Source organism: Geotrypetes seraphini, chromosome 12 (genome assembly GCF_902459505.1).
Source record: "Geotrypetes seraphini chromosome 12, aGeoSer1.1, whole genome shotgun sequence".
NCBI lineage: Eukaryota > Metazoa > Chordata > Amphibia > Gymnophiona > Dermophiidae > Geotrypetes > Geotrypetes seraphini.
In genome coordinates, this window is record NC_047095.1 from 47,036,564 (window position 1) to 47,052,820 (window position 16,257).

Consider the following 16,257-nt stretch of genomic DNA (forward strand, 5'->3'; position numbering starts at 1 on the left):
AAATTGCTTTCAATGCATAGACTTTCCTAAGTTTGGGGACTGGGTAAAATAAGGATTGCCCGGTTCCCACAGACCTCGCACATCTTTGTGGCATGGGGTCTGCAGGGCATTTTAACACCCGCAGACCTCACGGTTCCCGCTCACCCTTGAGGTAAGCAAATTTTTAAGGATGTGAGGTAGAGATCCGCGAGGTTCATGGGGCCTGCAAGATCCTCGTTTTACCCAGTCCTCTAGGTTTGTGTGTTGTCACTATGCATGTCATGCACAAAATACATATTTTTTGTGGTGTTTTGGGGGACACAAGTGACTAATTATATTTTTCTTGGGTCTTTTTTTGGTATCAAACAAAGTTGTTCCTTAAGGATCTTTTTCCTGTACATGTTCTTGCCCTAGATGGAAACACCAGGGATGGACTGTCATAGGAAAGGAAGGGCAGAGAGGGTGGACAGTGGATGCAAGGGTCAGAGAGAGGGTGGACAGTGGATGCAAGGGTCAGAGAGAGGGTGGACAGTGGATGCAAGGGTCAGAGAGAGGGTGGACAGTAGATGGAAGGGGTAGAGAACGAAAGGGCAGAGGCAGGGTGGAAGGGGCAAAAAGAGATGATAGATGTTGCATGGAAGGGAGTGAGGACAAACACTGAATAGAAAGAAGAGATGATTAAAGCAGAAATGACAAAAAATGTTGTTGCTTTACATAGAATCAAGTAGTATTGTAACTATTGATTAAAGTTTATACATAGGAAATGGAAATAAGGCAATTTTTTTGGACTAAACCCCTTTTCTCAGGTCAGCACAGGATACCATAACAGCTGTATATTGTACAGCCTTGAAGAAAGATTTGGCCTCTGGAAGCTAATTGAAAAATGGGTTAGTCCAATAAAATGGTATTTTCTTATTTCTCATTATTTGTTTTATTTCTATTTGTTAATTTGTAAAGTGGTGATTGTTATATATCAGGTTTTTTTCAAATTTACATCTACTGTCTTTATATTTTGCATAGTAATAGAGTTTCTGTGGTGTTGCATTGTATGCAGTCTGGTTTCTTGGTTCAATTTAACTTTTGTCTACATATTTCTATTTTTAGTTTGTGATTATTTCATATTGGGCGAGGGTGTATCTGTGGTTCTGTGTGTATAAAAAGGACATGGCTTTCTGTTAGCAATGACTGTACAGGATCAATTGACTGTGCAGGATCTGGCTTTAGTTTTACAATGCATGTGTTGGTGTTCTAGTGCTCACTGCAGTGTTTAAGATGCTACCTTTTCCTAGGTGCACCCTTGTTGTGCGACTCATGGATTATTACTAAAAATATATTTTTTATATAGAGGAGGGTTTTAAAAAAATGATCAGCACTGGCTGTCATATATACTAGGTACGCCACAGGATTTAATGACCCTATTCTTACTTTACTGTTGACGTAGGCGTTGTCCCCCCACTACCACAACACACACACCCACTATAAAGAATTAAATTAAAGTTGTATTAACATCAAGCAACTTTCAAATGACTTTATAAACAAATAAAAATAAAATATTTTTAATACATTGCTAATTATTACCTGCATCTTTACCTAAACTGTTTTGCCCTAGCTTTCACTTTGATCTTAATCTGCTACTTTATTATTTTGCTGTAGTGCAATCACACAGGTCTCCTTCAAGGCTTAGTAACACCTCTCCATAAATTATGTGGAAGAGGTCTGGAAGTAGGGATTGCATCTATTTCATATCCTCAGTGAGACTTCAGGAAGGAACCTAGTGATCAAAACATTATTAGAGTTGCTGTAGAGCCGTTTCTTGTATGACTGGATGAGCTATATTTATCTTTTTTTCTTAGTTGTTTAAATTCATGCAGAAATAAATGACTAGATTGAACCCAATGACTTCATTAACGCATTTCCCTTTTTTAAACCTCTATACCATTTGAAAGAGGGCGCATATCTAATTATTCATTTCTAGAATTGGATACTTCTTAAATTTAGTAAAAATATTCTGGCACAACTGTCAAACCTTAAAAAAGGAAGTCATATTGAGCATTGGAAAACACGCACCGGATTAGCGTGCGCTACCTGAAAAACTACCACCTGCTCAAGAGGAGGCAGTAGCGGCTAGCACACGGGGAATTGTAGCGCATGCTATTCCGCACGTTAAGGCCCTAACACACCTTGGTAAAAGGAGCCCTTAATTTTCCCCACTACCAAATTTCCTCACCCCGCCCAGCTACTTTTTCATGCAACCCGGCTGGAAAAAATTTCTGGGGAGAACACTGTGCTAGAAATTATTAAAAAAGGGATGGTTAACAAGACTAAGAATATTATAATGCCTCTGTATCCCGCCATGGTGCGACCTCATCTGGAATATTGTGTTCAATTCTGGTCACCTTATCTCAAGAAAGATATAGCAGAATTAGAAAAGGTTCAAAGAAGATCGACCAAGATGATAAAGGGGATGAAACTCCTTTTGTATGAGGAAAGACTAAAAAGTTTAGGGCTCTTCAGCTTGGAAAAGAGATGACTGAGGGGAGATATGATTGAAGTCTATAAACTCCTGAGTGAAGTACAATGGGTACAAGTGGATTGTTTTTTTTATTCTGTCAAAAATTACAAAGACTAAGGGACACTCAATGCAGTTGCAGGGAAATACTTTTAAAACCAATAGGAGGAAATATTTTTTCACTCAGGGATTAGTTAAGCTCTGGAACATATTGCCAGAGGTTGTGGTAAGAGCAGATAATATAACTGGTTTTAAGAAAGGTTTGGACAATTTCCTTTAGAAAGGCACTGGAATATTTATCCCCTGGAAGATTGGATTTGGGGATAGTTTTGTTGTTCGGACCATATGCAAGGTCCTGAGCTCATTGTCCTTGATTTATTTGACTGACATCTTTTTCAGTAGTAGTTCAAAGTGAGTTACTTTTAGATACATGGGGTATTCCCCTGTCTCAGCTTACAATATATGAGGGTTAAGTGACTTACCAAAGATCACAAGGAGTGGCAGTGGGTTTTGAACTGAATTTCTATGATTGTCAACCAAGTGCTCTAACCACTAGACTGCATATAAAATACTAACAATGAGATCAGATATTCCCTGATGCATCAGAGGGAAATGCTGGCCACTGAGTGAATTGGACTTGCTTTTTCATTTTTGTTTTTGATGAACAACATTTTTTTAGATAAGTTCTTAATTTGTATTTCTTTATTTTATCCCATCTTAATTTGCATATCTTAATTTATATTTCTTTACATTTATCCCAGGAGAAGTAGGCAGTATATTCTCACAGATAGGTGACATTAAACTTCCTCAAAAGTCTTGAGACTTCCCATATCACACATGTACTGTGCCTTCCCCCCTGACGTCTGCTTACAGGACCATCAGTTCACAGTTTTCTGTGGAGCTTGAGAAGCCATGTTTTTTAATTCTCTCCACAGTACGTCAAACTGTTTACTTTTTGTGCCTTCCCAAGTTTATTTTCTTCAGTATTTCGTTTTTCTCACTTTTAATATTAAATTTTAATTTAAAATTTTTCCCTTTGTGGTTTTTGGGCCTTCTGGCCCTTTAGAGCCTGATTTCAGGACAGAGGCATCGAGTCTTTTTCAATATACATTCTACTCAACCCCTGCTGGACTGTTGAGTACTTCAACTTCACATCAGCAGTTTTCCCTCGATGTCCAAGCCTTCCAAGGGTTTTAAGTGCTGCACTCAGTGCAACAGGACCATTTCTGGCACTAGCCTTCAGTGTCTAGGCCCTGACCACTGGATGGAGTTTTGCAAGTACTGCCACCAGTTACAGAAACGATCCCTAAAGGCTCGACAGCTCCAGTATGAAAAACTCTTTGGTTCGTCATCAGCATTGAGGATGTCCGCCATTTTTGATACTGAGGCTGGACTTACATTGGCATCAAAGCCAGCACTGACACCCCACATCTCCTTTGCCTACTTTGTGGATGCCTAGTAAGAAAGCTAAGAAGCATAAGCATGCTGCCCCTCCCTGACGAGCATCAGAATCTTCTCAGGCATCCATTACTTCGCATTTTACACAGCAATGCTAAGAGATTCACTTTCCTTCCCTACAAGTGGTGTCCCTGCAAAACTATGCCTCTTCATCAAGGTCACCAGTGCCTAGAACACTCTTCAGCACCTACTGTACTGATGTCCACAACGGTACTGGTACCGTCGATCCAGGACCATATTCAAGAGTTAGTGCAGAGGGAGTTGGCTTCTATGCTGCAGACACAGGCAGCTCATGCCACCACTGTGACACCACCAGTACTTGCCCAGCCTGAGCATCGCTTATCTAGGGCCTTGAGAACTAGTTCACACACTCCCCACCGCTAATCAAGAACTAGAGCATTGAGGCTTTGAAGCTCATCGGAGCTTGACATTTCAAGAGTGCTTCTAGGAGCTGAGACCATCGTCATAGCCAGTGTTCTTCTTCACATCAGTGCTCATCCCAGCACAGACCATCCAGAAAGTTTTCATCGCTTCCATGTGGTATCGAAGACTATAACAGATCTATTCTACCAGACCTCTTGGCAAAATAATTCTATGGCCTTTTCTCTGACCCATCTCCACCACCACCATGCAGATTACCTCCTGAAAGTCTGTCATTCACAAAATTCATATGACAAATGGGTCAAGATCTTCCAATAAAAATGGAATCGGAGTCTGAACCCAGAGCAGAACTCTTCAATACCTTGACTATGAACAGACACCAAAGGATTACCTAAAGCTACCCTTTCAACTTTATTTATTTCTTGATATACCGTCTATCAGAAACATCTAAACGGTTTACAGTAAAATTAGTTATATAAAAACAAGATAACAAAACAATAAAAGTTACAGGGAAAATACTATTCAACTGTCACAAGACCATGAGGGTAAAAGGGAGGGATATACATTGTATTTAGAAAAAAAAAGAAGAGGAAAATGGAAAATACAAATGGTAGGGGAAAGTGAAGATTTTATTCAGTTGAGACATTTTTCTCATGTTGAATGTGTCTTTAAACAAGAATGATTTTAAGATTTGATTTGAACTTTGTTATAGAGAATTTGTGTCTAAGATGTTGAGGCGTAGCATTACATAAGGAGGGGGCAGTAACAGAAAAAATTGATTTAGGTGTTGTCATAAATGATTTGATGTATTGAGGGGATTGACAGGAGATTTTGGTTGTTGGATCGTATGATCTCGGTGTGGTATATGGAACAAGTATTTTATCAATGAAAGCTGAAGAATGTTCTAGTCTTGTTTCAAGAGTGAGAAGTAAGATTTTAATTGTGCGATGAGAAATTTTTCGCTTTATATATGATTTTTACTGCTGTGTTTTGTAGAATTTGTAGTCTTCTGATTTCCTTCTGTTATACCTTGATATAGAGTTACAGTAACCAAGCTGAGAAATGACTAGAGAATGCATAAGAATGTTGAGAAGTAGGTTCTAGGAGAGTTGAAATGAATTGTATCATCTTTAATTTGTAGAAACATTTTTGGACTACTGAATTTATTTGTTCATGGTAATTAAGTTTATTATTTAGAATTACACCCAATAGTTTTATACTGGTGTTCATATATATTGGTGAAGATCTTATTCAGATAGGAATGATTAAATCTTCCTTATTGCATGGAAAAAGAACACCTTTGGTTTTTGAGATGTTTAATACAAGCATATTGTCATTTAGCCATTGGCTAATTTGTTCAAGTTTGAGATTTATTTCTTGAATTTCTCCAGGAACATTGAAGTTTAAAGGATGTAAAAGTTGAATGTCATTGTCATAGGCAAAAATGGTTTGTAAATGTCTAAGAAAATCAGTGGTGTCTTTAATATAAGATCTTGCCTTAATAACAAAAGGTTATGACCAAATTTGAAGATCAACATATATATCCTGCTTTCCATTATCAATCCATGCGATGCTAGTTCCGCTTCATAGATTACATCTTTTTGATTTGGACAACCTCTGAACAGCATTTGGAGGACTTCATTAGATGGATTAACTCTCTTACATCATGTTTGAAATTTACTGCTACCTGGCATAATTATCAGATTGCATTTATGGACACTACTGTCACCCTTCAAGGGGGAATTTTACAGACTACGGTACATCATAAACCCACAGAAAAAAACATTTATTTGACATATACCAGCTATTCCTATAGGCCAATTTTTGAGGGCTAGGACAATATGTTCGACTTTGGTGGAGTTTAAGAAAGAAGCAAGACGTCTTCAGGATAAATTTCTCCTCAGAGATTATCCAAAAAAAGTAATACGTCAAGTGTACCACAGAGCTCTCTATGCAAATCGGGAGTTGTTATTATGTGATCGCCCCAAGGAAACTAAGGGGGGGTCAAGTTTGTGTACTTACTCATTCTACCCAGTCCTTCCAGATAGCCAATAGTATCCACAGACATTGGCACATCTTACAACTCCATCAAATTTTTCAGGACAATCTGTGCATTGCATATACCCGAGGGAGAAATTTATCAGATTTAGTCACTTCTGATTACAGGACCAGTACTGAATTCCCGGAAAATACTGACATTCATTCTATTTATTCAGGCCACCATGGACCGTGTGACCATTGCTCATATGAGGGGAACCAATGGATGCATCCTAATACAGGCAATACTTATAAATTGAAATCCAATACTTCATGTTCTTCTACCTTTGTAGTTTGTTATCATATGCCCCTGCAGTCAAATATAAGTAGGATGTACCACCAGACACATCAGAAAAAGAATGATTGAACATCGAAGTTGCCTTAACACTCAGAAAATGTCAGCTCCTAAGGTATCTCATAATGTTTCTCATAATCATTCCTTTTCTCAACTTCAATGGTGTGTGTTAGAACAAATCCCTGTCAATTTTAACGGGGACAAGCACTCCCGCCTACTTTTACATGAAAACTTTTGGTTTTTTCACTTAAAAGCATTTTTCCCTTTGGGGCACAACGAAAATGTAGATCGGTGCTTTGTAACTTAATTTTTTGTGGCTATTTTACTTTTTCTCAATTCCCCTTCCTTTTTTATGTCGCCCTTTTTCTTATGTTGTTTTTTGAATCACGTTTGGTTCAATAAAATTGTATTGATGATGTCATTATGCCACAAAGAGTGCGCTGCCTTTTCGTGGGGCTTTATAACTGAGCCTCCTTGTTCAGTCGCCATTAAATGCTTTTCAGTGGGCGGGCTGTGGAGATAATAAATATTTTTGAGCGTTTATCTCCTACTTCACACTAGGAATAACTTAGAGTGCAAATGTTTTTTGTGAAAGATTCCATTTGAAGCAAGTTCAGCTCCTGAAGAAGACAGCGAAACAGAGCTCTGTCGAGTATATTTCAGACTTACCTCAGCCAGATACAGCTTTTATGAACTCAGATAAGTTGGACTTTTTCTACTGAATCTTCATTATAGTTGTAGTTCTCATTGATGGCACTCCCTTTATTATTAGATAATTTTGAACTTTGAGGACTTGTCGAAAGAGGGAATAAATGAGTCACAAACAGTTTTTCTTTTTTCACTTTTTTCTCTATTAAGTGGTGTATTTTTTTTTTTTTTTGGAAGTATTATTTGAGCACTCAAGAGATAATATGATGTATCGGGTGAATCAACTTGGGCTTTTATAGCCTCCATGAATCATTTGGCCAGGGGGGATACTGCTACAGGGCACCTAATTTCACTGCAGTTCCCCGCATTTTTGCCGATTCTTTTGAGGATTATTTTTATATGCGGCAATTTGTTTAGTTTTTTTCTACTTCTTCCCAAAACCACATACCTATCCTGATGAAGCTGCACTCCACACATTGGACTGTAAACATACTTTTGCTTGCTACCTGGATCGAACCAAACTCCATAGAATGTCCACTTGACTATTCCTGTCATTCCTGTCCATCCACTCTCCTGGATAGCACCTAGAAGGTCAAGTCATGGCTCCTTTTGAGGCTACAGGAGGCCTCGACAGCCTTCGATGAACTTCTGTTCACAGAGGTCATTTCAAGAGTCTAGGCACACTTTCGGCATCCAATCCCAAATAGTGCCAATGATGCCAGATTCCTCTCCAATCTTTACTGTATAGGGGAGAGACTTGCAGAGTATTGGGAGGCCTAGAAATGAATTTGCACAGACCAGTGGGTGCTGGACCTCATTTGAGAGGGATACAAGCTCAAATTTTTTCAACCACCTTGAGATTTTTTTCATAGACTTTCCAGTGGGAAGGTCAAAGAAAGCAGCCAGAGTATGAGCAACAGTGCGGTGGCTGCTGCAGATCCAGGCGGTGGAAGAAGTCCTGGAAACCGAATCAGGCTTGGGCAGATACTCTATATATGTATGCCAAAGAAAGATTCAGACGACTGGAGACCAATTTTTGGATCTAAAAGCGGTTGATGCAGCTTTAAAAATACCCAAGTTTCATATGAGTAAGTTATTGCCTCAGTTGCTCTGGTGGACTATCTAGCTTCTCTGGATCTAACAGATGCTTACTTGCATATCCCCATTTTTCCAGCCCACAGAAGGTTTCTCAGATTCCATGTGCTGGAGAAACATTTTCAGTTCTTAGCACTCCCATTTGGACTGGCAGTGGGGCCACACATGTTTACCAAGGTAATGATGGCGGCGGCAGACTATTTACGCAGAGCTGGGATTCAGGTTCATTCATACTTGATGACTGACTCATCAGGGCTGCATCCCTGGAAGAGGACTGCAAGATAGTGACACAAATAGTCCACCTCTTACAAGAACTGGGGTGGATCATCAATTTTCAAGAGTCATCTGGTTCTCTCGCAATCCTGGATTACTTGGGGATTGTATTCAATATGGCAGAGGACAGTGTCTTTCTTCCAGAGATGCGCAAACAAAAGTTGAGATGGCAGATACTAGAGATTCTGGCAATGCCAGCCCCCATGGTGTGACATTATCTAGAGTTATTGAGGTCTATGGTGGCAACAGTAGAGGTGGCACAATAGGCAAAAGCTTATCTCTGACATTGGTTGCTGCAGACAGGCTCCCTTCAGATGCCTTTGGAGTGAAGCCTATCAGTTTGCGATGGTGGTAAGGGCAAAGACACTGTCCAAAGGATTGCCTCTCCACATAGCAACATGGATGATCCTGACCACACATGCCAGCCTTTATGGCTGAGAGATCATTGCAACGGCCATCTGGCCCAGGGCCACTGGGATCCTTTAAAGAGATCATGGTCCATCAATAGACTAGAGGTGAGAGCCATTTGAATGGTGTTAAGGGCCTTCCAGGAGACCTTGGAAGGGAAAGTGGTCAGAGTCTTCTCAAACAATGCCACAGCAGTGGCTTATATCAACAGGCACGGAAGGCACCAAGAGTGCGTCATTAAAACTAGAGGCTCAGCTGTTGTTTCACTGGTCAGAGAACCATCTAATAGCCATCTCAGTAGCGCATGTAGCAGCAGTGAATAGTGTCCAGGCTGGCTTTGACAGCAGACGCTGAATTCAGGGGATTGGTCTTTATCCCAAGTAGCATTTGATAGGATTGTTCAGCACTGGGGGCATCGGACATTCAACCTGATGGCGTGAGCCCACAGTCGCAATACCGCATGATACTTCAGTTGAAAGAGCAAGCAGGAAAGTGTTGGTATAGATGCTCTAGTAGAACCTTGGCCTGCCGGGGATCTCCTAGCCAATGATAGACCAAGTCATTTGAAGAATAGCGACGCATTGAGGGTTAGTGATCCTCATGGCTACAGATGGGCTGTGTCACTTGTGGTATGTGGATCTAGTCCAGCTACAAAGAGATCAGAGTCTGAGACTCCCTTTCCATCCAATTCTGCTTTTGCAGGGTCCAATTACCCTAGAGAATCCAGAACACTTTGGGCTTGCGGCATGGCTGTTGAGCACACGGCTTTAGTTCAAAAAGGGTACTCAGAGAGGTGGTCAGAGCCATACTCCTTCGCTCCGAGAAACCAGCGACAGATGCAGTTTATGTGAAAGTCTGGAAAGTATTTCAGCACTTGTGTTTGGAACAACAGATATAGCCAGTGAGGGCCCCAATAGAGGCAATCCTTTCATTCCTTCAGGAATGTCTGGAGAAGGACTTGGCAGTTAGTTCCTTAAAGGTCCATGTCCAGGTGGAGAGAGGTCTCATGGCCTCTCACATGGATATTTTCAGGTTTATGAAGGGAGCAGTGCGGTTGCATCCGCCTGTGCATTAAATTTGTCCTTTCTTGGAACCTTAATGTCGTGTTGAGGGCCCTAAAGCCCCATACAAGCCATTACAGGAGACTACACTGTCGGATCTCACTGTAAAGATGTTTTTTCAGGTGGCCAAAGTTTCAGCAGAAAGGATCTCGAAACTCTATGTCTTGTCTTGCAGGGAGCCATTCCTCGTAATCATGGACGCGAGAGTGTTCGTATGTCCGGTTCTCTCCTTCCCCTTGAAGGTGGTGTTGGCATTCCATGTGAATCAGGAAATCCGACTACCGCATTTCAGACCACAAGCATAAAGAAGCAGGACAAAATACTAGCACAGCTAGATATCAGAAGGGTACTCCTTTACCTGGAAGCAACAAATGACTTCTGACTTTCAGATATCTCTGTCCTAACGAGTCCAAATTGAAGAGGAAGACTGGCCTCTAAGGCCTTGATTTCCAGATGTATACAGGTGGCTATTTCTTCTGCTTACATCAGATGTGGCAAATGTCATCCCATTTTCTTAAAAGCACATTCCACCAGCAGTGTAGCAGCTTCATGGGCAGAGTGCAAAATGGTACCGCCCGACAAGGTTTCTAGAGCAGCTACATGGCCCACTCTAAATACCTTTACTAAGTTTTATAGAGTGGATGTAGCAGCACAAAAGGACTTCGTGTTTGGGTAAGTTGCTGCAGAGGCTTGTCTAATGACACTCAAGCAAGATGAAGCAATATGAAGCTCCAACTTCAGAGAGACAGGAGTGTCTATACAGGTTTACCCTGGGTAAGATCACAGCAGAACAAGTGTTAGTGCTGGTTGCACTCAGGTGGTTTTCTTTGTTCTGTCTTGTTAATGCTATGTTGCATTTGCTAATGAGCTCTGTTTTCTTGCAGAGTAGATCAAAAGTATGTTATTGGGGAGTTTCCGCATGCCCTTCCTTGTTGTTTCTCCTCTTTCAGGGTTTCTCTCTGCTTAGGTACAAACCAAGGAGAGAAGGCAGTGCCTAGTGAGCAGGGATGCAGAGCTGAAAATGTAAAATGATACCATCTGCATCCCTCGCGGGTGAAGATGCATTACCCACAGGTTCAGGGCTCATGTAAGAACCTAATCTTCCAATAGTGTTTCATTTGTGCCTACCCTCAACTAAATTGTTCATTTTTGTATAGTTTCTGCATAAGAATTAAGAGTACTATTTTGTTTTGTTACTAGATGTTTTTGAAAATGATTGGCCCAACCCAAGGCCAGATGACAGTAACACGGCTGATAAGAGTGCTAGAAGATGGGAATCGTTTACCATGTCCTGCAAATTGCCCAGATGAGGTACAAAATGCAAAAAATAGTAACTGTCGCATGTAAAGTAGCTGAGGAATTTCATTCATGTTAAGAGTTTGGTTATGGAAGAAAGTCATGGTGTGATGTTGGTTTTCTTTCATTTGGCTATATATGAGAATCTAAATGCCTGCAAATCTGTCATTCTCCATGGGAACTTTTTCTAAAGTCATAGCAAAAGTATCCTTAGTGCACCCCCTTATGCAGGTCTTTCCAGCACACTAAGGCCACTGGTGCCAGAGCCGGGAAATGGCTATGTGCTAATTTTGCCATTAGCTCACAGCTATTAAAAAAAACCAACAAAAAACTTACTGCATGAGCCCCTCCCACTAATTAAGGGCCCATGCACTAATTAATTAGCATGTGGCAATGCGTCGCACACTGATTAGTGCTGTCATGCCCACTTTCCACCTTTAACTTGCCCCTTTAGAAGAAAATTAAAAAATGGCAAATTTACCACAGGATGCCAGTACACGTTCCATGATTAACATACAGTAAGAATGCACTAGTGCTTACCGTCCTATATGAATAATCTATTTCACATTTTTAGTATGCTTCAAGAACCTGGTAACATTTGGAAACAATTTATGCTAGATGGATATTGTAATAAAATAGATGCAAAGCAGGATAAAATGGGGATGTTTATGCGAGTACTAGTAATAGACACATAGAAACATGAAGGCAGATAAAAGCCAAATGACCCATCCAGTCTGCCCATTCCCAGCATCCACTATTTCATCCTCTGCCAAAGAGATTCCACGAGCCTTCTCAAAGCTTTCATGAATTCAAACACAGTCTTTGTTTCCACCATCTCTATCGGGAGACTATTCCATGCATCTACTACCCTTTCTATAAAAAGTATTTCCTTAGATTATTCCTGACCCTATCACATCTTAACTTCATCCTATGCACTCTCATTCCAGAGCTTCTTTCAAATGGAAGAGCTTTGCCTCATGTGCATTTATACCATGTAGGTAATTAAACATTTGTTTCATATCTCCCCTCTCCTGCCTATCCTCCAAGTATACATATTGAGATCTTTAGGTCTGTCCCCATATGTCTTATGATGAAGACCACCGACCGTTTTAGTAGCCTTCCTATGGACTGACTCCATGCTGTTTATATCTTTTTGAAGGTGCAGTCTCCAGAATCTTATACAGGGGTAGCAATACCTACTTTTTCCTACTGGCCATACCTCTCCCTATGCACCCTAGCATCCTTCTAGCTTTCGCCATTGCCTTTTCGACCTGTTTAGCCACCTTTAGATCATAACATACTTTCACACTACAGTTACGCTCCTCTTTTGAGCACAAAAGTTTTTCACCTCCTAAACTGTTTTGTTCCCTGGGTTTTTGCACCCCAAATGTATGACCTTCATTTTTTAGCATTAAATCTTAGCTGCCAACTTCAGACCATTTTTCAAGCTTCACTAGGTCCTTCCTCATGTTGTTCACACCATCAGGGGTGTCTACTTTATTGCAGATTTTGGTATCATCCGCAAAGAGGGAAATCTCACCTGACAGCCTTTTAGCAATATTGCTTACAAAAATGTTAAAAAGAACAGGCCCAAGAACAGAACCTTGAGGCATACCACTGGCAACATCCCTTTCCTCAGAAATCTCCATTGACCACTACCCTCTGTCCCCTTCCACTCAACTATTCCTGATCCAGTCTGTCACTTTGGGGCCCTCAGTTTATTTCCCTTTTGTTTTAACCTTAATTGTATTCTTTCCTTTTAAAAATTGTATTTCTCCCCACTTTCCTGTATATGTGCGGACGATGTCAGGAACTGAAGAGCTTGAAGAGTGAAGTCAGTCATCTGAAGCACAGGATCCAGGAACTAGAGGGACTCTTCATCTCAGAAGACCCATTCCTGACAGCTGATTACCCCACAAGAGAGAGACACGTCGAGGAACAGGTCAGGGAACTTGAGAAGTTCATCGAGGACGCCTATAGGAGAGTAGAAGAACAAGAACCCGAGCAGCACACGTACAAGGAGGATGCACTGAGCGGAGGACACGGACTGACACCAAGGAAGAAGGATCCCATGGAGGGTACTCGCAGGAGGAAGAGGCAGGATCCTACCAGCACCTAGAGGGAGAAGAAATGAGAACCACCAAGGACACTGATCTGCGACCGCAGCGGAGACTGAAAGAAGGGAAATCTGCAATCCTGGTGGGAGACTCCATCTTGAGACAGGTGGACAGTCACATAGCAGGAGGGAGAGAGGATCGGCTGGTGACCTATCTCCCAGGAGCAAGAACCAAGGACATCATCAACAGAATTGAAAGGATCCTGGAAGGAGCAGAGACGGAAGAGACGGCAGTGATAGTCCACGTCGGGACAAATAATGTCGCCAGGAGAGACTACAGCAGGAAGGCACTCACCGAACAGTTCAAAATCTTGGGAAGGAAGCTGAAGATGAGGACTCGGAGGATAGCATTCTCGGAGATCCTACCAGTACCGAGGGCTGATGTGAAGAGGCAGACGGAACTACAATCAATAAATGCGTGGCTGAGGAGATGGTGTGAAAAAGAGGGATTTCTCTTCGTGAGGAACTGGACAACGTTCTGGGGCAAGAACAAGCTCTACAGGAGAGATGGACTTCACCTGAGCACGGCGGGAACTAGAATACTAGCAAACAACGTCAGGAGAGGAATAGAGCAAGCTTTAAACTGACAGGAAGGGGAAAGCCGACAGTCGACCAGGTGTTGATGATTCGGAACTGGAAATCAGGGCCAAAGATGAGAATCTAGACATCATAGCAATCACGGAAACTTGGTGGAATGAGGATAACAAATGGGACACAGCACTACCAGGGTACAAGCTTTACCGAAGAGACAGGACACATCAGAAAGGAGGAGGAATAGCACTTTACGTAAGGGATACCATTCCATTGACCGGTTTGGACACAGCAACAACAAATGGCCAACTGGAATCAATATGGGTTAAAATTCCAGGAAGAAAGGGGACCGAGATAAAGATGGGACTGTACTACCGCCCACCCGGGCAAACAGAAGCAATGGATGAAGAACTGAGAGCCGAGTTGAGGCGAGAATGTAAAAACGCAAACACCATAGTTATAGAAGATTTCAACTACCCAGGGATAGATTGGAACCATGGAGTCTCAAAATTTTCAAAGGAATCGGAGTTCCTAGAGGCTGTATGGGACTGCTACTTGGAACAGCTTGTCAAGGAACCAACGAGAGGGACAGCTATTCTGGATTTAATCCTCAACGGGCTGAGAGGACCTGCCCAAGAAGTGGAAGTAATGGGACCTTTAGGGAACAGTGACCACAACACGATCCAATTCAAAGTGGAACTAAGTATGTCAAAGGGGAGGAGAACCATTGTAACAACGTTCAACTTCAGGAAAGGGAACTATGATGCCATGAGACAAATGGTAAAGAGAAAACTCAAGAACAGCTCCAGAAAGGCACAGATGGTGAACCAAGCCTGGACCTTATTCAAGGACACAGTGAACGAGGCGCAAAACCGGTATATACCCAGATTTAGAAAAGGGTGCAGAAAGAATCAAGCAAAATAAGTTAACCAAAGAAGTAAAGAATGTGGTAAGGGATAAGAAAAAATCCTTCAGGACGTGGAAGAAGGATAAAACCGAAGAAAATTGGAAAGAGCACAGGAAGCACCAAAAAGAATGTCACCGCGTGGTCAGAACAGCAAAGAGAGAGTATGAAGAGAGACTTGCGAAGGAGGCACGGAACTTTAAACCCTTCTTTCGATATGTGAAGGGAAAGCAGCCGGCGAGGGAGGAGGTGGGACCCCTGGATGAGGGTGACAAGAAAGGAGTGGTAACGGAGGAAAAGGAAGTAGCGGACAGATTAAACACGTTCTCATCGGTCTTCACGAAAGAGAACACATCCAGTGTTCCGGAACCAGAAAAATTCTTCAAGGGGGACCAAGAGGAAAAATTATCATGCATGGAGGTAAGCCACGAAGACGTACTCAAGCAGATAGATAGGCTAAAAACTGACAAATCTCCGGGCCCGGACAGAATCCACCCAAGAATACTAAAAGAACTTAGAGACGAAATAGCGGAATTACTGCAGCATATTTGCAACCTATCCTTGAAAACAGGGGTAATACCGGAAGACTGGAGGATAGCAAATGTTACACCTATCTTCAAGAAGGGATCCAAAGGCGACCCGGGGAATTATAGACTGGTCAGCTTAACCTCAGTTCCGGGGAAGATGGCCGAATCATTAATTAAGGAAAGTATCAATGAGCATATAGAAAAAAATAAGCTGATGAGAACAAGCCAACATGGTTTCTGTACTGGAAGATCTTGCCAAACGAATCTGCTGCACTTCTTCGAAGGGATAAGCGAACATTTGGACAAAGGTGACCCCATAGACATAGTATACTTGGACTTCCAGAAAGCCTTCGACAAGGTACCTCACGAGCGCCTACTAAGGAAACTGTGGAACCACGGGGTGGAAGGGGACATACACCGATGGATCAGAAACTGGCTGGCAAACAGGAAACAGAGGGTAGGAATAAAGGGACACTATTCTGACTGTAAAGAGGTCACGAGTGGCATCCCACAAGGGTCAGTGCTGGGACCACTGCTATTCAATATATTTATTAATGACTTGGAAACAGGGATAACGTGCGAAGTTATAAAATTCGCGGATGACACAAAACTCTCTGGCAAGGTTAGATCTGTAGAAGAATGCAAAGAACTTCAAAGGGACCTGAACAAACTGAGTGAGTGGGCAAATAAATGACAGATGAGCTAGAGAAATGTAAAGTTATACACATAGGGAAAGGGA

The 16,257-nt window shown here is 41.8% G+C and overlaps 1 protein-coding gene across 5 annotated transcripts in view; it reads left to right on the forward strand.

Annotated features, from left to right (window-relative positions):
* The window catches only part of JAK1 (Janus kinase 1), a 241,161-nt gene that overhangs the window by 208,773 nt on the left and 16,131 nt on the right, over positions 1–16,257 (forward strand). For all 5 annotated transcript variants that reach the window (XM_033915500.1, XM_033915502.1, XM_033915498.1 and 2 more), the window contains one exon: positions 11,345–11,455. In XM_033915500.1, the coding sequence (XP_033771391.1) occupies positions 11,345–11,455 (111 nt within the window). The remainder of the gene's footprint in view (positions 1–11,344; positions 11,456–16,257) is intronic.